General features: G+C 42.8%; 1 protein-coding gene and 1 pseudogene across 2 annotated transcripts; one reads left to right on the top strand and one right to left on the bottom strand.

The window, feature by feature from the left end:
- Positions 1-653: 653 nt before the first annotated feature.
- LOC117255924 (mitochondrial import receptor subunit TOM20 homolog) lies at positions 654-18,529 on the bottom strand. Its single transcript, XM_078166536.1, has 5 exons — positions 18,279-18,529; positions 4,876-4,922; positions 3,136-3,217; positions 2,869-3,011; positions 654-1,326 (listed from the first exon to the last, which is right to left on the bottom strand). The coding sequence occupies exons 1-5, from the start codon at positions 18,400-18,402 to the stop codon at positions 1,282-1,284; spliced, it is 441 nt and encodes a 146-aa protein (XP_078022662.1). The 5' UTR covers positions 18,403-18,529; the 3' UTR covers positions 654-1,281.
- Positions 6,119-12,590, top strand: LOC117255106 (E3 ubiquitin-protein ligase TRIM21-like; annotated as a pseudogene). Its single transcript, XR_013490801.1, has 3 exons — positions 6,119-6,226; positions 9,329-9,614; positions 10,851-12,590. The product of XR_013490801.1 is annotated as an E3 ubiquitin-protein ligase TRIM21-like (transcript).
- Positions 18,530-23,195: the final 4,666 nt, after the last annotated feature.

Raw genomic sequence — 23,195 nt, 5'->3', positions numbered from 1 at the left:
TTATGGCCGATTCATGAATAGCACAGAAGTCCAATAACATCACACTGCTTGGGTTCAAATCAGGCAGGCTGTTCCTCCCAATCACCCCCCTCCAGGTTCCTCCATTATTGCCCACGTGAGTATTGAAGGTTTAAGTCCCCCAGGAAAACTATAAAGACCCTGTTCCGTACCCTTTCAAGGACACTGCCCAGAGACTCTAAGAAGGCCGGGTACTCCGTACTGCTGTTCGATGCATACGCACAAACAACAGTCAGAGACCTCCTCTTAGCTACTCGCAGTCCAACTGGGGCCACCTTCTTGTTCCTTGGGGAGAACTCCGAGTCCCTGTGGGTGGTGGGCAGGGTACCTCCATGTCATTCATTTGGGATGAACCGGGCCCTAGGCCTGGCCACCTGACGCTTGTTGGCGAGTCCCCCCCCCTCCCCCAGTGTCCCCATGTCGGGCGAGGTACTCTTTTCCCTCGAGTGTCGTTTCATCAAGGTCTTCTTGAACCGCTCTTAGTCTGGCCCCTCCCGTAGGATCACTTTGCCTTGGGAGACCCTACCAGGAGCTATTAGCCCCGGACAACACAGCTCCAAGGTTCACTGATACAAGCAAACCCCTCCACTACGTTAAGGTGGTGGAAGCATAATAAAATAAACTCAAAAGACAACTTTATAATTTGTTCACATTTTTTATTTTCTTCCTAAAGAGGGCCGTCCTCTTTATTATGAACAAAACATTTCATCACTTTTTAAAAAGTGTTTCCAAGTGGAGAGCGAACAGAAAGACGACTGATAACAAAAACAATAAATAGTTTGTGAAGCCTTCGAGCAGACAGAAGATTCCTGTTTGTGTCACTTTCTACGACTGATATCATGATAACCATGAACATGTCAGACAGTGTAAACCTGGTACATGATGCTGTCAGGATGTGAGCTACACCACCCTGAAGGAAGGATTCATGTTAACAGCCAGTCCAGCTCATGAGTACAAACCTACTGATGGTGGAGTGGGGACGGGCTCTTGTATTTGTCTGGACGTTGTGATCCAGATCCTCTTTACACCCCAAAACAGGTCATTTAAGTCAAAACAAACAAACACTACTGTCATGGATAAACCAGGAATAAAAAACTAATTCCCTTTGGACGCCTTGATGGGAAGTGATGGACGTCGGCCGGAGTGATGGAGGCCGAGGCGTTGGCAGGTCGTCATGGGAGGAAGGGTCCACATGAGGAGGAGGAGGAGGAGGAGGAGGGTGAGGAAGAGGAGGGGGGGGGGGGGTGTTTCCTCTGCATCCTCTCATTCTATATCGTCTTCGCTCAGACTCTGTGCACTCACAATACGCTGCAGGACAGAAAGACAACACAAACAGAGACAGACACATATTAAAGAGTTAACAGGGTGAAGTTACCAATCAGGATGAAGATGGACTGTCAAATTCAAGGTAATTTCCATGAGTGTTTCCTTTTTATGCAACCTTATACTCCACTACATCTCAGAGGTAAATATTATACTTTGTACACTGGCTCTAGATAGGACCATTAGCATTTTCATGTTTACACATGAGCCGCTGTAGCCAAGCAGTGTCAGCAAAACACAATTTGTTTTTTCATACCCTCAATAATAGCGTACACTTGATTTTAAGGTGTCTAAAACATGTTTTGCTGCTTCCCCGTCCACAGCAGTAGATTACTTAGCTTCTAGGGCTGCCCCCTAACAGTCGACCAGAAAGGTCATTAGTCAGCAAAACTTCATTGGTCGCTTAGTCGCAGGACAAAACAAGAAACAAATATGAAACTCTATTAGGAGCTGCACCTTGTCAAAATATATCCAAACCTACAGTATATGACTGGACCATGTGTGACTTTACTTTGAAAGGACAGACACAGGAAGTGTCCACGCTCTGCAGTCAGACAGGAGTCAGGTTAATTTCCAGGGCTGGTACCTGCGGTTATTCCACAGGCTAGTTAATAACATGTCGGGCAGGAAATCCAAAGTGTGGCATCATTTTGAGAAGGTGAAGGACGAACCCAAGGTGATATGTAAACTCATCTTCATTGGTCGACTACAAACATGACGTATCATCTGAAACATGGAAGTAGCTACATGCCCATTAGCCCACAGCGTCATTAACAGGCGGCTCGCTCAGTGTGTGACGTGCACTTGGAGATAAAATATAGGCCTATATTAATGAAGGTTCATTAGTACGGTTTGTATTTCTCTGTAATGTAGCACAGTGTTAACAATGTTACTGATACTATTCTTTCTCACACCTTCAACTCAAACCACCAAAATATATCATTTAGCGTCCATGTCAGACTCCTGCCTGCTTCACCAAACTGGGCCGTGCCGACTGACATCTACTGTGTGTAATACACTGACTATAGATAAGTGTCCCATACAACCCTCTTCAAAAAAATCCAAGCTTTCCCTTTAAGTGAGCTTTTCAATGCAGGACTTTTACTTGAAGTGTTTTCACTGTGTGGTTTTAGTATTTTTACTGCAGTAAACCATATTTACTATATACTTTACTTTTTCCACCACTAAAATGTGAAGTGAGCTCTGATCAGCTGCTGGTTTCTGGTCCATTAACACATTATATGATGAGAATTGTTCTTTAAAGAACTCCCCATCTTCAACATCAGACTCATCACAAGCAGATTTCATTTCAAAAAGTCCCTTTAGTTGTTTTTGATAAGTTGTTTTATTTGTGAAAATTTTGTTTTCATGTCGAGTCCTTAACTTATTGTCTGATCTTTATATTTGTCTTTATTGATACTGTGTGATTTTAAACTGTTTGTTCTGGTGGTTCTTGTTTCTGTGTGAGAGAACATGAAGACTAGCGGAGAACCATGTAAAGACTAAAGAATGAAGTGTGTGGCCCACCTGGCTGATGCTGGGCAGTTTGGTGAGCAGCATCTGGAAGACGGGTGGAGGCAGAGTCTGCTGCAGCACCTGCAACAGCTGCTGAGGCTGACCGCACACTGCGATGGCGTTGGTCAGGTGGTCCACACCTTTCTCATAGTCTCCTGTGGAGCGAAGCACAAGCACGAGACGTTAAGATGCACTGAGAGACTCCACACGGACCAGAGGAAGGACTCTGACACAAGAACCAATGAAATCCCATGAATCTGACTGTGAAGGAGGTGTTACCCTGAGCCAGCAGCTCCTCCCCCAGCTGGATCTCCTCCAGGAAGAACTTCTGCACCGCCTCAGCGTCCTTCAGGTCTGGGAGCTGCAGGACAAATGACAGGCAGACACAGGAAGTCAAACTCTTCTCTCTGGTTTTTACGGTTTCTTTTTGGGGCTGTGGGTGATGTCACGAAGTCAAGACTCAGTCAGCCCTCACAGAAAGTCATCATCCCATCAACAGTAAAAGCTACAGAGGCCCTCAAGGGTCATTTTGTTTTGTTGCATTCTCTTGCAACAGTTTCACTGCAGCAGATGAGGTGAAAAAAACAGTGGTTGATAGCTCACAGCTGTGAGAAGCCTTTATGAAATAAGAAAATACAGGAAGTCGATGCTAAAACTACAAATACCATCATGTTCTTTCATTTGTGTCTTCACATGCTACATTTTATGCCCACTGTCATCAAACTGTCAGAATAACACAGGAAGTGAAGAGGTTCTGCCTTTAAAAATAAAAGCCCAAAAATAGTGCACACTGGAAACACAGTCAAACCAAACTGTAATTTCATCCATTTTCAGCCACTTATCCGAGGCCGGCTCACGGGGGCAGCAGGCTGAGCAAGATACTCCAGACGTCCTTCTCCCCACTGCAACACTTTCCAGCTCCTCCTGGGTGATCCCCAGGTGTTCCCAGGCCAGATGAGATATGTAATCCCTCCAGTGTGTTCTTGGTCTGCTGCACGGCCTCCTACCAGTGGGACATGCCCACAACGCCTCTCCTCACCCCATCTCTAATGCAGGATTTATACTTCTGCGTCGACGTAGAGCCTATGACGTAGCCTGATGTGCACCATCCCTGAAATGTAACTATACATAGCAGTGACGCAGACCTCCTGTCTGTCTCTGTAAGCTGAAACCATTTCCCTCAGTGGAGACGAAGCTTTGATTTACTTTAATTTCACAGATAAGAAACAATAAATTGTGAAGACAATAAAGCCTCCACTAAAATAGCATTTTAAGTCTTGTGTGTGATTTATCCTGGCTTCATATGAGCAGAGGAAATCTCTGCTCGTCGCTATACAATATAGCTTATACAATGTAAAATGCCATAGGCTTGTGCTAATAATGTTAGCATGTTGTATTTGTTTGGAAAACGTGTTTAGTATAAGACAGTTGTTTTGCCGGTGAACCTTGTGAGTTGTAATGGAGCTGAATTTTGTAACGTTACCTTTGTTAAATGTTGCTGTTGTCCCTGGTTTTATATGAGTAGAGAAGTCTGCTAGCTGCTAGGCTAATTTATACAACGTAAAATGCCATAGGCTTGTGCTAATAACGTTAGCATGTTATATTTGTGGGGAAAATGTGTCCAGATAAAGACAAGTGTTTGTCTGTGAATGCTGCGAGTTATAGTGAAGCTGATTTGTGTTTGAAGACCAGTAAATCAAAAGCTTTTCCTTCTGGCTCAGCTCTCTCTTCACCACGTCAGTCCGCTGATCCATCTCACGCTCCATTCTACCCTCACTCGTGAACAAGACCCCGAGATATTTGAACTCCTTTGCCTGGGGCAGTAACTCTCTTCCAGCCTGTTATAAACTGTTATTTCACTAAAATGTTTTTGCATTTTTGAGTCACTGAGAAATATTTTACTATACTTTACAACTTCATCAGATTTTTCCCCTTACCTTAATGCATACTGATTTGTTGTGAACTGACTGACAGCTGATTTCAGGAAGTGTTACGGCACAGTGTGGTGTTGGTGCTCACCTTTGCCAGGCCTGCCCTCTCTTTGGCTGCCTTCTGCTTTCTCCTCCCTGCAACACAAACACAACACAAACACCACACTCAGTCAGAGGCCATATGATCAGGTTTACTACATTAAAATCCACCGCTGATGCACTGAGAAAACAACAAGCTGTGGGTTTTGTTGTTGGTTTAACTATTCCTTCAAAAGTTGAAATGACTTTGGTCGAAGTTGTTTAATCACTGACAGCTGACAAGTCTCCATTATACTGTCACTTCCTGGTGTTATGGCACAGAGTGACCACTGTCCACTGACAGACATGACTAGACGTACAGACTACATGTTGGTCCATGACCAATCATACCTGGGCGTCTTTCATGCTGTGTGATGTCATCGGATTATTCTTGTCCTATCTTTATTATTATTAGTATTATATCAGTCACTGTGTCTGTTCATGTCTCAGCTGAAATGTTACTGTAGTAACGTAAAAAGCGTCACCAGATGGGCGGAGCTACATTTGAAGTAGCGCACTAAATCTTCCACAGGAAGTTCCTGCAAATGTTTCACAATAAAAGCCTTTTTTAGAAAATGAAGGGATTCTCTCAGCTGAGACTATGAGTGTCGTACGCAATAATCCATTGCTTTATCTTGTGTAGTGTGTCATAGTAGACGACGTCCCCACAGAACGTCTAGCATGTTTGATTTTCTTCTCCCGTCACAGCCGTCACTTTGACCAATAGGAACACAGAGCGATCTGCTGCCGTGGAAACTGTAGGACAACAACAGCCCAGGCTTTTAGATATTTCCTGTAGGGACGTTAGCACACAGAGTAAAAAGGAAACAGCAGAGGCACTTTATCAACCCGCTGAGTACTGCCATTAGCATCAAGCTAGCAAAGAATGTTCTTTCTTCATAATGGAGGATATAAAGGAATAAAATAAAACAATAGTGGCAGAGTTGAGACACCGTACGACACCACATTGGGCTATAATCGGGCTGATATCATGTAGTCTGAACCCGGCATTACTCTTCCACTTTTCACATTGTGCCTACACTGCTCAGTGCTTCCACTAAAAACATGTAACTAGATCACAGGTTAGCTTCTATTCATGCTAAGTCAAGGAAAAATAATGTGTTTAAAATCAGGTCTAAATATGAGGAAGAACAAACCTCACCGTCAGAGCTGCAGTCAGAGGTGGAGCGAAACTGGAAAGACAACATTTCTAAGTCACCTTCCTTAAACGTATCTAAAGGTTGACAAGTGTCGCAGTAGAGTTCAGACAGTTGAGACGGATCTGTGTCTCTTAGAAAAAACATTAAACTGACTTCATCAGGTCTTTGTCAACAACACGGCAGAGTGTCTGCTGAACACTGGTGAGTACAGCTGATCATATTTACTTTTTTCTGGAGATATAATAGGTAACAAGGTAATGTGAGATTTTCATGTCCGTGTTGTCTGAAAACACCCTATTCTATATATTTGTTGAGTTGTGTACTTAAACTGTCCAGAATGTTTCCAACTATACTGAGAAATCTGTAATTTTATTTGAGGTAGCAGTTCACTTTGTGTGATAGCCTGTCAACAACGTCGTACCCCCTTTACTCCCTTTAACGACACGTCATTCCAAATCAAACTATTTCACAAAATTATACACAGTTACAGTAATACCACATCTTTCTGCTACATAGCTTTTTGTCATTTATTGCACCCGACACAGACCTAATAACCCACCCCACGGCCCCTCAGCCTCACTCCCTGCCTATAGGAGATCACCTCGCCAGGGGGGAGAGCTGGTGTCAACTTTGGTGACAGACATTCAGCTCGGTTGAAGCAACTCAAATTCAGCCGGTATAAAATATGTGAACATCAACATGAAGAACATGATTTCTGCCCGAGGCGTGTCAGACAAACTTTTTATCAGTGGTGTTTTAACAAGACAACTCCCATGATCCCACGCTACATCACAACACCATCAACTAGTGGCAGAAATGATGTACTGTGTGTTTAAAATCAAACTTAAGCTTGATTTCTTGCTGCAGCTACTGTTCACATTATTGTCTCTGTCTCTGTCCAAATGAAGACAAAAACAAGTAAAAGCAAAAGCACAATTGAAGTGCTGTATGTAACTCTAACGGCCGGGTTCCACCGGCTGCAAACGTAAGCGTCACGTCAGCGCAGCGTCGCAGCGTTTTTATCTGGGCTCCACTGACTGCGTACGGAAGCGACACGTAGAGAAGCCAGCGGGGTTGTTTACCGTTTGCCGAGCCGAGAGGCTGCATGTAGGCTGCATGAAATGTTAAAGCATTTTCCACCTAAGTTATTACATATATTTGAGTTATCTACAAGTTTACTGTACTGTTTGTCATCTACTCACTTTCAAATGTCCGACACGGACATTTACACAATGTCGTGGATTAACATGGGTTAATGCATGAAAAAAAATCATTACATATCACCTCTGATAATGGTTTATTCATTTAAAACACACTGTGCTCGTTTAGCACACTATTTCATGCAGTTTTTATCTCCTGGAGGGCCGTGTAGGGGAGCGAAGCGCGACAAAAATAGAGGAGCCTCCTAAAATAGAGAGTTGTTGCACGACAGACGGGGGTTGTCGCACCGCTCCTGTAGCCGGTGCAGCCGCTGTAATTGATTAACAGGGGGGCGAGCTGCTACGGGACCTGCGCTGCTGACGTGCCCGGTGGATGTCGGCCATAACAACAAAGAAGATGTTGGCCAAACAGAAGCTTGAAAACCAGCTATCACTGGAAGTCTACCTGGCACATCCTGATGCCTCTGTTCCTGAATCAAATGGAAGAGTAACTGTAAATTAGGGCTGCGTGGTACATGCGGTAGACAGTAGAATTGATATATGTTTGGCCCACGGTAGAGATTTGCGCTCTACCGTCCTATCGTCGATGACGTCATCGCACCTGCCTCAGTGTGAAAATGGCTGCAAGCACAGAGACTGCGGAGCAAGAGGAGCTTGTTTAAAAAAAACGGTGCTTCGTCCTTGATCTGGACTTGGTTCGGCTTTTAACGGTTGGATAGTGAGCAGAAAAACAGAATTTGCAAGAAGTGTCGAGTGACAGTGACAGCAAACAAAGGTAACACGAGCAATTTAGTTTACCATCTCAAGACAAAGCATGTGCTTGAGGGCTGGGCGGTATTCGCGGTGACGGTAACTTACCGCAATAAACATGAGCCGCTGCTTTTGTGATTAACGTTACCTTCATACCGCAGTACTTGGCAGCAGAACTGGGCCCGGCGGCCGGCCGGCCTCACGCACCTCCCTCACTATGTGATGGAGGTAGCCTGGCCGACCGCACCAAACCCAGGCCCGCGGGAGAAGGGGGCCCGGGAGCCGTCGGCACTCCCTCTTCCCTCTAACGTTTATACATACGATATAACGTTTTATACACAATAATAGATGGATTAGCAACTGTTTTACTTCTGACAATAAATAGTTTCCATCCTAGACCTGTATGGCTTTTTAAATTGTTTTATTTAAGGTGGAAAAAAAAAAAAAAAGAGAGAGAAGACGATACCACGATATCATACCGTCACTGCATCCCCCCCAAAATAATACCGTGATAATGATTTTAGGCCATACCGCCCAGCCCTACTGTAAATTAATGAGTTTGCATGTCAAAAGTCCTGTTAACAAGACATTGACATTGCGACACTGCACGGCCTCATTTGTGACGAGGCAACATTTATAACGGCGCCCACAAGCCAAAATGCAGTGAGACAATGTACTTGATTTCAATTCAATTGGATTTTATTTATAAAGCCCAATATCACAAATCACAATTTGCCTCAGATGCTTTACAGCATACGACATCCCTCTGTCCTTAGGACCCTCACAGCTGATCAGGAAAAACTCCCCGTTAACAGGGAAAAAATGATAGAAAGCTCAGGAAGAGCAACTGAGGAGGGATTCCTCTTCCAGGATGGACGGACGTGCAATAGATGTCGTACAGAACACATCAACATAATAAATTTACGGTAATTTAATTGCCTAACATACCTTCTACAATGGCACAGCTGTTGCTTTATATGCCGTGACCTCAGAAGTAGCAGTAGAGTGACCTGCTTGCATATCACTATGTTTATGTTTACATCATGCAAATCCCAAGTTCCATATGGTCTGAGTTCTCTGGAGTGCCCTCCAGTGGAATCCTCTAGTAACACGCACAGTACACAGGTCCTTTGATGCAGCAGGTTCTCTACGTGAACACGTGGTTAAAAGCAAGTATCTCCCTGGCCTAACACAAAGATAGCTCTCTTAAACTGAAAGAAGTTTCCCACATCAAAAGAGCATTAACTCCAGCTAACAGAGCAGCAGCAGCTCTGACTGTCCAGACTCTGCACACAAATCACACCAACACAGCTCCCGTGTCAGCCAATCAGAACCCCTGTTGCTGCTCCGATACATCTGTGTTACACTTTTCCTTCCTACTGTCTGATTTTAGCAGGAGGCCACGATGACGACAGAGGACCTTTTGAACGCTCTGGAGGATCTGAAAGACGATGAATTTAAGACCTTCAAATGGCACCTGGAGCAGCCTGACATCCTGGAAGGCTACCAAGCCATCAAAGTGTCCAAACTGGAGGAAGCAGAAAGGCGGGACACAGTGAATGTGATGGCGAGCAGCTATACACTGGATGGAGCTCTGAAGGTGACCAAGAAGGTCTTAGAGAAGATCAACAGGAATGATCTGGTGCAGAGTCTGTCAGACACCAGCTCAGGACCACGAGGTCAGTGAGACTCTATCTGTATTTTCAACCTGTATTTTTCGCACCTGATTCATTTCAGAAGTGACGGTGCAAAAAGTGTGTGTGTGTCTACATGTGTCTGTGTGAGAGTGGGTGCACACGCACAGGATAGAGAAAGACCAGTGGGCCAGTGCCAGGAAGGGTCTTACAGGCTGATTTTGTGGCACATTGCATGACACTATTGACAGGTGTCGCTCAAAAAAATGAAAGAGCAAATGTTTCAGTCATCTCCATGGTAACCAGACACGCCCTGCGTTTTTTTAGTCCAAGTCTATATGTGTGGTATTAAGTGAAGTGTAATCTGCACAGACAGCAGAAATCCCACAAATATCCCCCAGTATGTGTTTTTAACTTACTGACCAAATATTCATTGATCAATCTGCTCCCAATCTGTCTCTAAGCTGCAGATTCCCCTCCCTCGCCACGGTGGACTGGTTAATAAAATCAATGAATCATTAAAACAGTCAATTTCTTTCCATGGTGATATTAAAGCTATCTTGGTTCAGTAAATGTCTGCTATCAGTCAGGCTGGTGAAGGCAGTTTGAACGGCCGCTGTCCTCTCAGCTCTGCAGGAGCAGAGACGCTGAATGCAGGTCAGAGTCGTCAGGGATTTAAAACTACTATCTCCATGGCGACAACAGTAACACTACCAATCACAAGAGGGTTGTAGCCTATTTTTTGCAATGCTGAAATGGAGCTAAGGTTATCGATTAATAGACTGCCAGAACCCTTCAGAAAAAGAGAGAACAGCTGTTTCTACTGCTGCCCTCTTCCTGCTGATTTTGATCAGATCATTTTTCATAAACTGAAAATATAGCCTCCTCAAATCTCTGCTAGTGCTGAGTTCTTATGATAGTGCTCTGATTAATAAATGCATTTGATTTTGAAGCAGTGGCTCTTTGTTGAGGTTTGGCAGTTTCTGCCCTTTCTATTCATTTGCATGGTTAAATCAATGCATTTTCTTTTAATGGGAAAAAAAGCCCCCTCAGTCCTGTCCACTTTAACTTGAATAGAGACACAGAGGGGAGACAGGTTAGGTCTGATCTGTTCTGTTCATTTACAGCAGTGAGCTGATATAAAAAACAACAACTAATATAAACTAATGTAATGTAAGCTTCCACTGATACCTTACCACTTCCTGCATGTGCATCAAATAATGTGGAGGTCTGCAGTGAAAATATTTTGTCTCTGCTTTTCTTTTCACACAATGTGTGTAGATATGGCTGCTGCAAACACTCTGCCATCTGAGGATCAGATCAGAGAGAGGGCAGAGCAACAAGCTGCCAAACCAGGAGAAGTTCCCTGTGACGTCTGCACTGGAACCAAACTGAAGGCCCTGAAGTCCTGCCTGGTGTGTCTGGCCTCCTACTGTGAGACTCACCTGGAGCCTCATCTGACAATGTCAGGCCTGAAAAGACATCAGCTGATCGACCCTGTGGAGAACCTGGAAGACAGGATGTGTACGAAGCACGATAAACCTCTGGAGCTGCGGTAAGACCGACCAGACATGTGTCTGCATGCTCTGCCATGTTTCAGACCACAAGACACATGATGTTGTTCCTCTGAAAAAGGGATATGAGGAAAAGATGGCCGAGCTGGAGGCTGAAATTCAGCAGAAGATCCAGAAGAGACGACTGAAGATTCGGGAGCTCAAACACAATGCTGACCTGAGTGAGGAAGATGCAGACAGAGAGATAGTAGAAGGTGTTCAAGCTTTTACCTTCATGAAGGAGTCTGCTGAGAGAGGCCTGAATGAGTTCATGAAAATTATAGAAAAGAAGCAGAAAACGAGACAGAAACAGGCTGAAGGATTCATCAAAGAGCTGGAACAGGAAATCTCTGAGCTGAAGAAGAGAAGCACTGAGGTGAAGCAGCTCTCACACTCTGAAGACCACCTCCATCTTCTCCAAAGCTTTCAGTCCCTGAAAGCTGCTCCACCCACCAAGGACTGGACAGAGGTCGACATCTGTCCATCACATGTGGGGACTGTGAGGAGAGCTGTATCTCAGCTGGAGGAGACAGTTAGTAAAGAGATGAAGAAGCTGCTTGCAGATTTTGAGCTGAAGAGGGTCCAGCAGTATGCAGTGGATGTGACTCTTGATCCTGATACAGCAAATCCCCATCTCATCCTGTCTGATGATGGGAAACAGGTAAGTCTTGGTGATGTAGAGAAGAATGTCCCAGACAACCCAGAGAGATTTTCTCTCTTTTTCTGTGTTTTAGGAAAGCAGAGTTTCTCTTCAGGCAGATCTTACTACGAGGTTCAAGTTAAAGGAAAGACTAAATGGGATTTAGGAGTGGCCAGAGAGTCGAGTTACAGAATGGGGGTAATCCCTCTGAGACCTCAGGATGGTTACTGGACTCTGTGTCTAATAAATAGAAATGAGTGTGAAGTTCTTGCCGACCCTCCAGTCCGTCTCTCTCTGAAGTCTCGTCCTCAGAAGGTGGGGGTGTTTGTGGATTATGAGGAGGGTCTGGTCTCCTTTTATGACGTAGATGCTGCAGCTCTTATCTACTCCTTTACTGGCTGCTCCTTCACTGAGAAACTCTTCCCATACTTCAGTCCCTGTAATAATGATGGCGGTAAAAACTCAGCACCTCTGATCATCTCTCCTGTCAGAGTAAAATAATCACTTCTCTTACGTAATGAAATGATTAATTTTCATTCAAAGGAACAAAATGTAAATATTGATTGTTATTACCACATAGTTTGTGTCTTATTTTCTGTTTCATTTACTGCGGTGATTGATTTTTTTGTTGTTAATATGGTGGGGTATCCGCAATGACTGCCTGAATTGATTCGATTCTAATTCACAAGGTTTCAAGAGACTCTCATAGTAGTCGAGCTGTACATCGTACAATGAATTATTAAAAAAAAAAAAAAAAAGAATAAATTCAGAACAGGTTTGAAATGTAATATTTGAAATATGAATAAATGTCTAAAGCAGCAACAGTAATGTTTGTTGTCAATATTACGGTCTTTAATAATTCTGCTCCAGGGTCCGATTAATACCTGTAAGATTAACAGGGTTAAGACTTAACGGATCTAGGGAAAATGCATATACTATTATTAATGCACATGTATATTAGTGCTGGGCGGTATGACCAAAAATTTGTATCATGGTATTTCTAAAGATTCTAGCTTTTTCACGGTATAACAGTACTTTCCCCCTTTATATACTTTATTAATCCCAGAGGGGAAATTCAATTTTTTCACTCTTGTTGTCAATTACACACAGGTCTGAACACACACTGATAGTGGCTTATTCTACTGTCAGGAGATCAGAATATAAAAACATTTTAATATCATCCTATCAGGACGGTCAGGATTCTCTTAAGGCAACACTTACCTTTCTGGAAATTTTACGCTTTTCTTTGTTTAGGTTAAAATGCTATTAATAAGATGATGGCACACTAAAATGTAAGTGAATTCCACCAGAGATAAAAACTCATAATTATACCATTCTCATATGGTTCTAAGAAAACTCCGACCAATCACTGCATTCGGACTGAATAATGTAACATAGGCTGCAACGTTATATATGACAACACAGCATCCAGTTGCTAATGGCTAACGTTAGCCTACTGTAGCGTAGCCTCTGAAACATTAACGTTATCTTCCTTGTTTGTTGCCAGTCACCAGTACTATCTAATGTTAGCGTTTACATTATATTATAAAACTCATCAATCATCACTGACCCCAGATAAGTTTCAAAACTCCGGGGTTGCATGTGACTGTGCAGGACAGGTAACGTTACGTTTAGTTTGCTTCTAATATAACATATAACGTTACACGACAACACAGCATCCAGTTGCTAATGGCTAACGTTAGCCTACTGTAGCGTAGCCTCTGAAACATTAATGTTATCTTCCTTGTGCATTTCGACTTACTAGTAGTGTTAACGCTACTATCTAACCTACTGTAGCGTAGCCTCTGAAACATTAACGTTATCTTCCTTGTGCGTTTCCACTTACTAGTAACGTTAACGCTACTATCTAACCTACTGTAGCGTAGCCTCTGAAACATTAACGTTATCTTCCTTGTGCGTTTCCACTTACTAGTAACGTTAACGCTACTATCTAACCTACTGTAGCGTAGCCTCTGAAACATTAACGTTATCTTCCTTGTGCGTTTCCACTTACTAGTAACGTTAACGCTACTATCTAACCTACTGTAGCGTAGCCTCTGAAACATTAACGTTATCTTCCTTGTGCGTTTCCACTTACTAGTAACGTTAACGCTACTATCTTACCTACTGTAGCGTAGCCTCTGAAACATTACCGTTATCTTCCTTGTGCGTTTCCACTTACTAGTAACGTTAACGCTACTATCTAACAGCCTACTGTAGTGTAGCCTCTGAAACATTAACGTTATCTTCCTTGTGTGTTTCCGCTTACTAGTAACATTAACACTACTATCTAACGTTAGCACTGTAACCTTATTCTAAAACTCATCAGTCATCACTGACTCCGGTTGAGTTTTAAAACTCCAGGGTTGCGTTTGAATGTCTTGGTTGTAACGTTAAACTGGCTCTCTTCTTCCGTGTATCTAACGCTATCATGCCAACGCCCACGTGTATCATAGACGTAATGGAGTGGGGGGGAGTAGGCCTTTGGAGGGAGGTGGAGTTATGGATGTTAAAATTTTTTCTGCTGCTCAGCTTTGGAGTTAATTTTTTTCCAGTGGCCATTCGCAGTATTGCAGTGAAAAAAATCCCCTGGCCCAAACACCATTTTCCCCATAGACCACCATTATAACAGAGACGTCTGTAAAACTGTTGCCAGGACACCTCACACTGCAAACAAGCTCAATTATGTCTCTTTCTATTTTGAAATTTTGAGCAATGATGGTTTAATATTTGTAAAACTTTCCTCAAGTCACATTCATGAAATGGTCAAATTATCGTACATTTGGCCTTTTTTGGGATTACTGAACGTAAATCGTACAGAGGGCCAAATTATCGTACAAATACGATAATTATCGTACACCTGGCAACGCTGGTTTGCTCTGACTGCAGCTCTTCTCACAATGAGAACATTTGTGTGTCAGCTGTGCGCTGGTATGGTGATACATGAAAAACTGACATCTTATGGGAAATTACAACAGATAGAGCACTACTTGTAGACCTCGAATTTTATGAATCAATATTGGATCATTCAAATGAAGATCAATAAGAATCGGCTGAATCCATCACTTCTTGATTTATTTCTGTTCAAGGGAATGTACATATTTAGTGTGAATACTGTTTTAGTTTACATCTTATTTTCTGCAGCATTTGTTTAACACGGTGATTGATTTACACTTAATTGTTAAGAGTTTTTATTATGTTTCCCATTATAGTCAACATATGACCTTGATTCAAACCCCTTCACTTAAGAAGAAATCGCTGTTTCTAAAGACACCAAATACGTCACAAATTTGTAGAAAACGCTCCAAAATAACATTTTAAAGTGCAGAAACACAAAACATATTGCTGAATATTACATTATGTCATGAAGCTTCACATAAAAAAAGTTAATGGTATGTATGAAAAAGGGTTTGGCCAATTACTGGTCACTCAAAGTCACAGAAATGTTAAAAAAATAAACTCGCTGTTGAACACAAGGCACCAAACACTGACCAGAAAAGCCTGGATTACACATAAGTTGTATTTAATGACAAACACATTCTGCGTTTTGTTAAAAATAATTAACCCTTCACAAACTGGAGACTCAAGACCAGCGTGTTCAGAGGCACGTTGGTCCGCTGCCCACTGTGATAAGGACCGAACTGTTACTCTTCAAGCAGCCTAGTGTCACTGTTTCCTGACTGACACCATAATCTCCGTCTGGTTGTAGCCCAGCTGGCAGGACAGTGATGCTGACTGTGTTGTTGTGTAACAGCTTTGTGAATGAGTGTGTGTTGCTGGTCTGCTGAGGTGCCCTTGGGCAAGGATAGCACATTGTGCCAGAGTGTAACTGTGAGTATGGCCTGAGGCTCTGTTTGTAATCAACACACCCACCCTGGATAAACAGGATTACAATACGTCACACCAGTCTGCATTTAAATATCCGTTGATTTAACAGTAACTTGTCACCATCAACAAGGTGCATACCAGACAGAATATGACATTAAGTGTTTTTAATATCTCTTATAAATCATTTTACTAAAATTATATATCCACTGTAGCAGTTTAACTTTTTCTTTCAGTGTTTGAATAAAACACACTATGGACAGCAGCACCAGGGCTGGAGATCAGCACCTGCCTAATGCGGGTGAGTTTGGTCGGTAGATTTCATCAACCTACCCGCCCTGGTGTCAGGTAAAAAATTTAACTAATGATCCAATTGTTCCATAAAAAAGTCGACTCAATCACGGAGCGCTCTGCCTAAGTAGTTGAGTGTGTCCTCACTGCATCTTCTCGACCAGTGTGATGGAGGTGTTTCTTCTTCATCTTCTTGTTTGTGTTTACTTACGGACCGCAAACTAACCAACCAACTGCCGTAACAGAAGACGAAAAAGAAGCTTCACAAAGCTGAGTAGCGTTAGCATGTTAACGTTAACATGGGTGTGTTTGTTAGTCTAATGTGACGTGGTATTTTAAGGACAATGGGGCGACATATTTCTGGTACAAAGAGAGCGGCCGATGTCACAGGGCCCACACAAGACGAGACAACTCCAGGTCATGAAGCGAAATAAAAGGCCATTTTTTTGTGTGATAAATAATAATAATCAAAAATAATATTTTTTTTGCTTGGGTGTCTGCATTTTGCTTTTGTGCATTTTAAGTGTGTGTGTGTGTGTGTGTGTGTAGGAGATAATAAAAATTAAATATGCATTAACTGAAATATTAAACGGATTCTTTTTATGAGAACAGAAAAAGAATCATAAAATCTGTATTGTGTCTGTTTTGGACTATGGGGGTGTTATATACAGAAAAGCTGCTGCCTCTACACTGACATCACTGGATGCTGTCCCCCCCTCAGACCTGAGGTTCATATCAGGTGATTCTTCAGCCGCGTTTCCACCGAGCAGTCCGATACAGTTCAGTTCAGGTCGTCTCCACAGTGAAAGTTGTGGATGGTACCAACAGAAGCGTTCCTTAGCGTCCCCATGTTTGGTCCCCCCTCTGTTGGGGTACCTAGCACACAGATCTGGTACTAAAAGGTGGAGCTAGAAACCCTGCAGTCTGATTGGTCAGTAGAGGACGGTCACTCTGGTTTTATGTAACCTCTGTTCATACATCAGTAAACTACAACTATAAAATGAAAGAGAAAAAAATAACTTTATTCACTGGGCCGACTGCCGGCAACTTTTAAGGTGGAACGTTAACTTGTAATGTTACTCAATGCATGAGTTGATGACGTGAATCCATCAGCACACCTTAAATTTCACTGTGACAACTTTGACTATCACTTTAGTTTTTATATGACACACACTCTTGGACACTCGGCCACTTAAGGTCGTTTAAACGTCTTATTTCAGATCTTGTTCTAACTGAGTGTTAATGCTTTGAACTAAACATTTACACCGTGTTTTTTTAAAACTTCATAACAGCTCGAACACTGTGCATTCAGTGGTCAATACATTCAGGTTGTGTATCGGGCGATAAGTAAAGACCGGAAATAACAAAAAAAAATAATGAAACAAGAACAAACTTAAGAATCGGCGATGCAATCCTACAAAACCAGACAGACAAAAACACACACATGAATGCACACAGTGGTTTACTTAATTAGATATAAAGTAAGTAAAGATTTGCATCAGTTAATAGTTTTGGTTACTTTTTAATTTCATATGTATAAGTCTAATATTGTTTTAAGATATTAATCTAGATCTGATTTTTTTGAAAGCAGGATACGAGGGCCATTCCCTCTGACCCATACCATGTTTAACATCCTGTATTTCTACTTTTAGTGATCATCGCAATTATAGTTTATTGTTTTGTATGATTTCCTTTCTGTTTTACTTGGTATGTATGACAGTTCTTTGTTTACTTATTGATTGTTTTACATGTCTTTGTTCATACTTGACAACACTGAAAATGAGAGTCTCCTTCAGTTGATTTCCCGAGTAGTTGATGCTGTCTATGTTCTGTGATTATTGGTTACACAACATCTTGCCAAATGACTGCAGTTGAATATCAGCCAGTCATTTATAGATATGCTGATTAATGTGTTTTGTCATTATAAATAAAATCAATGAAATGAGTCTTAAATAAAAGTTTGAATGGATGAAAAGTTTAAACTGACCTGACATAGCTGGGCTGACCTGTTGTGGAGCATGGGGGTAGTAGCCTTGAAGAATGTGGCTTTCCTCTTTAAGTGGTGTTTTTTGGTTGTTGGACTATAAGCCGAATTGACCCGGAGACCTTCTGGACTGGTATATGATCTTAAACTGCACTGTGATTTATGGTAATTGCTCATTTACTGAGATGAAATATTAAAATGACTAATAATTGAACGGAGTTCGGCGTCAGAGCTTCATCACGCGAGTCAAAGCTGGTTGTACCGGGACAACAGAGCCTTTAAAGTAAGCTAACACTGAGTTAGCCTTGACCTGCAGGCTGAACCGACCCGACCCGAATCGAGCCACACCGGACCAGATCCGGGGCCCGAGGCCCGATGAAGGTGAGGAAGAGGAGGAAGAAGAGGTCAACACTCACGTTCCCGCAGCCTGTTCTTGAAGTTGGGGTCACTCCGTCTTTTCTTGTCGAAATAGATGCAGTAACCGACGAGCAGAGCGCCGCACACCCCCGCGGCTATCGCACTGGTCCTACCGCCCATCATAACTCCCGGACCCGGTCGGCTGGAGGAGAAGCTCGGGTTGATTTACCGTTTTTTTCTCCGGTGGTTGGTTGACGTCGGGGGACTGGCCGAGCGGCTCAGGGCAGGAAGGACCCGTCAGGCCCCCGCAGTTTGACAGCTTGTAGCCGTCTGTAGGATGCCTGACGGGAAATGTGAAGAATAAAAATATTTCACGGTGAAAGAAGCTGTAAATGAGCTTAACGGTGGAGCGCAGAAGAAGCGGCAGTGTTTTGAGACTCAATCATACCACTTCCGGTTTTTTAAACAGTATAGGTGGTATACAGAGACTGTGAGGTTTATTAGATACACACGGTGAACGACTTAGGGACTGTTCGTTACTTATTAGGGGGAGGGGCGGTCAAATATTTTTTTCAGCACTGGGGAGAGATTGTTTTTAATTTGGCTGCTACTTTGAAACCCAAGCACAATGCTTTGAAAAAGAAAGTTAAAATCAAACCAGGAAATGAGCTTAAAAAATCTAATAATTGTATAACATAGTTTTTTTAATTTATTTATTTAAGTGTTTATTGGGAAGGGACAATGCATATTGATGAACATCAGTATAAAAACAAATGTAAATATGCTGGAGTTAGCAGAACTGCTAATTTACATCCATTGTCCCTTGGCAGGTCAGAGACAATTAAAACCCCCCCCAGTAAGAATAGTTCACAAACAGACAAACAATCATACATGGAAGTAAAGTGCAGAGTTAGCAGTAATGCCATAAAGTGCTATTTAAATTGCGTAGATGGAATAAAGTGTTTTAAAATTTTAAATATGTTATAATAATAATAATCATAATGTTAGAAAGAAATCACACCGGTTTGCTTCAAAGGTTCAAAGGTTTGAATGCTTGTTAAAGGCATCTGAAGGCAGCATAAGAAAAGTGATGTCGCTCCAGGTTTCAAAGGGTTAAATGGTTATATTTTGTATTTATTTTACTGCCAATTTTTGACTCAGCCTGATTAAGCTATCTCTACCATTTAGTTTACGTATGTCATGCAAATCCACTAGATGTGTCTTTAAACAGTAGGCCTTCACAGTTTACCTCCTACAGGAAGTTGGTATGTTAAAAAAAAGTCTCTCCATAGTCCTGTAACGGTGATATGAGGATAATACAAGTACTGGTAATACTATTAATTCCATGGTAACAAACAGATATGTTGATAAACTAACATATAACTATCATTATATAACAGTACATGGTTAGTCATTTTGATTTGTTCTTTCTTTTTTTACGATGATATGAAGCGACTCCTCAACCATTTGGTAGAGGCCTATATTTAAAAAATAAAAAAATGCTATTGCTTACTCGTCGGTGTGGACATTAGATCTATATGTGAAACCATGAGTCAAAAGTTAAAACCGAAATCAAACGTATTGTGTTCTTATTTCACTGTGTTTAGAAGGAGCAAGAGAACATTATTAGACTGATGTGACCTCATACTGGGTTGATATCAGATGTGAAGCTAGCAGATAAAAACAAGCTCTACAGGTAAGAGGAAATCTATGTATTTTGGGGTGAACTGTCCCTTTGAATAAAAAAGATAAATTCATAAAACAGATAATTTCAGCATCTCGGTATAAAGTTTTGTGTCTGAGTCCAGTTCTTTTCAGCAGCAGCAGCAGCAGCAGCTGTTTTGACTCTCAGCGATCACAACAGATTCAAGTCAAAGTGTTAAATATGTTCCTGTCTGACTGACGCTGAGTCACACAGACACCAACAGACTGAAACAAGCATCGTGCCCCGTGGCATTATGGGTACAGCAGGCTGAACACACCAGCAGTGATGCCTGTCCATCAGCAGGGGTAGCTGTTGGTCCATCACAGCCTCCATAAAACACACACACCCTGAGAATACACTCAGTGTGTCACAGTCCAACACACACACACACACACACACACACACACACACACACACACAGTCTGCATCCTGTCAGACGGTGATATCCTGATATTTGGAGGCCTGATGGTGCTCAGGATTTAAACAGACAGTCAGCAGCTCGTATGGCAGCATGAATGAACTACACACAGCACTGGAATGTGTGTGTGTGTGTGTGCAGCAGCGCAGACACACACACACACACACACACACACTCCAGAATGTCCTGCGGCATCATGAGAGAGCAGGACAGCCTCATTGTGAACAGATCGACCCGGGTTATCTGACCCTGCTCATGATCGGGTTTAACGTGGAACTCCACTGTGAAAGTAGAACACAGGTTACTATTAGTGACTTCCCTTCTCTAATTCCTGACTCCATTTGTTTCACAACAAATGACGTTGTTGTCTTTAGATTCAGATTTATATATTTTACATTTTAAGGTGTTTTTTCAACAAAGGGGAGCAGAGGGTGTGCTCCAGCCATCGGGGTGTCATACTGCTCAGCCTCAGCCTGGGAAAGTTTACTCCAGGATGCTGGAAATGAGGCTCCGACCGATTGTGGAACCTCAGATTCAGGACAAGCGATGCAGATTTTGTCCTGGTCATGGAACAGCGGAGCAGCTCTTTACCCATGCAGAGCTGCCACAGGGGTTGCGGGAGTTTGCCCATCCGGTCTACGTGTGTTTTGTAGACTTGGAGAAGGCAACCTCGTCCCTTGAGGAGTCTTGTAGGGCGTACTGCGGGATTATGGTGTACCGGGGTCGTTGATATGAGTCATCCGGTCCCTGTATGACAAAAGTGAGAGCTGTGTCTACATACTTGGTGTAAGGTCAAACATGGTCTCAGTGGGTGTTGGCCTCCGGGTTGGGGACCTCAGAATTGCGTCTCTGCATTTTGCAGATGATGTGTTTCTGTTGGCTTCATCATACTGTGACACCCAGCATGCACTAGGGCAGTTTGCCGCAGAGTGTGACGTGGCTGGGATGAGAGTAAGAACCTCCAAATCAAGGGCCATAAATGTCAAAAACTGACACAGGAGCGTCCCCACAGCGTCATATTTTGACGTGTATGTCCACTGAGAAAGTGGCAGTATTTGACAAGTTGGGATGAGTATGTGTTGGCCAACCCATTCTCATTTCGAATTTGTCAAATACTGCTGCTTTGTAAGTGATTTTGGCATCGGACACCAACGCTAAACTCCACCTGCCACGGTGGCATGATACGCTGCAGTATCCGTTTGTAACGAGCCCAAAACAGAACTTTTTGGGGTGTTAAAATGTGCTACCGGTCGGCTGGATGACACCCACGCGACAGTTTGATACGTGGATGGGTGGCGTCAGTTCAGGTGACCAGAAGGAAGCTGTCGCAGCGGTATGATACAATGCTGGACAGCATCAGTTTGAAACTCTGCCGGTTAATAATATAAGGAGGTGGACAGTCCATATAGGGTGAACGCAAAGGGCAACGGATGGATCCAACAAATCCTGGACTTTCATCCGGTAGCCTGATGCTCGCTTTCCCTTTGAATTTAGAGCTAAATGTGCTTTACCAAAGTTTATTAAGAAAAAGACTGTTTTTGCATCTAATGAGCAAGACTGTACATGTCATGTTAAAACAAAAGTGTATTTTGAAAAGACACAATAAATGTACCAAGTGTTAATTGACACGCTGTCCATGAACGTCCAAAACTGACACAGGATAATACCTAGCATCATATTTTGACATATATGTCTATCAGGGGCGACTGCTCTGAGACAACAAGGGAGGCTGAACTTCCCCTAAAATTTCATAGAAGAAATGGTCAGATATGCACTATTGAATTTACATTAAAATAAGAATCTACATTGCATTAAACGTGCGCTAGGATGCGTTTAACATCACGACTATGATGTTCAAACGTCAGCTGTTTGTCACCAGTTTTCAAACGTGACCTCCCTGTCATACATTCTCATGTCAGCATGGTGGACGCGGAGCCTCCAAGTATTCCTATGAGACAGCGCTGAGCAGGTTGTTTCATGCAGCAAAGCGAGACCGTCATTGGATAAATGCGACAAAATCATCACTTCCAGGGAGGCTCAGCTTCCCTGGGACCTGATGGAGCGGTAGGCGGGAGAGGACGCTCGGTGTCTGCATGATGATTGGAGGAATTGTCTAAAAGGCGGAACCCCTTTGTGATTGACAGCGCTTTGGAAATACACACCAGCATTGGCGAGTGGAGTCCACTGATGTCTACTGACAAAGTGGTGGTATTTTACTGGGATGAGGACGTGTTGGCAGAGCTAAAGACCTGTCTATTTCCACACGTCCACACACCTGACCAATCACAACGCGTGTGATTGTTTTAGAAAGCTCTTTAAGTTGTTGGATGCAGCCTCGTCCATGTGGTGAAACCAGGGAGGAGATGATCCAACCAGCACTTCATCTGAAACATACTGAGACCTTTAATCTTGAAGACGGTCTGATCAACTCAAATGTTTTTCCAGATAACATGAATCTGAAATATAACTGAACATGTTTTTCTGACTTTGCATCTGCATGTCTGAACGTTTTCAGCCAACACAAACACTTTTGGCAGTGTGTGTGTGTGTGTGTGTGTGTGTGTGTGTGTGTGTGTTTTGTCGGTATCTTTTAGTCTGTTGTGCTGTGTGTTTGTTTTGGCAGCGTCCTGCTCTCAACAGATGGCAGCTCTCTGCGTGAAGCCTCTGCTGAGGACCGTTAGCATGGCTGAAGCTGCCGAGACAAAGGCGATGGGAGCTGTTCAATCCCACAAAATGGAGCGAATCAATGAGAACATGAATACCAGCGACACCACAAGTAAGCTCTGTAAAGCTGTGTGTGTCTTTCCTCAGGCCTGCAGAGTCTCATGGTTACCTTTAGACCGGCTGTGATTG

The sequence above is a fragment of the Epinephelus lanceolatus genome, chromosome 3 (genome assembly GCF_041903045.1).
Source record: "Epinephelus lanceolatus isolate andai-2023 chromosome 3, ASM4190304v1, whole genome shotgun sequence".
Lineage (NCBI taxonomy): Eukaryota > Metazoa > Chordata > Actinopteri > Perciformes > Serranidae > Epinephelus > Epinephelus lanceolatus.
The sequence above is the reverse complement of the archived record's forward strand: the minus strand, read 5'-3'. Positions and strand labels throughout refer to the sequence as shown.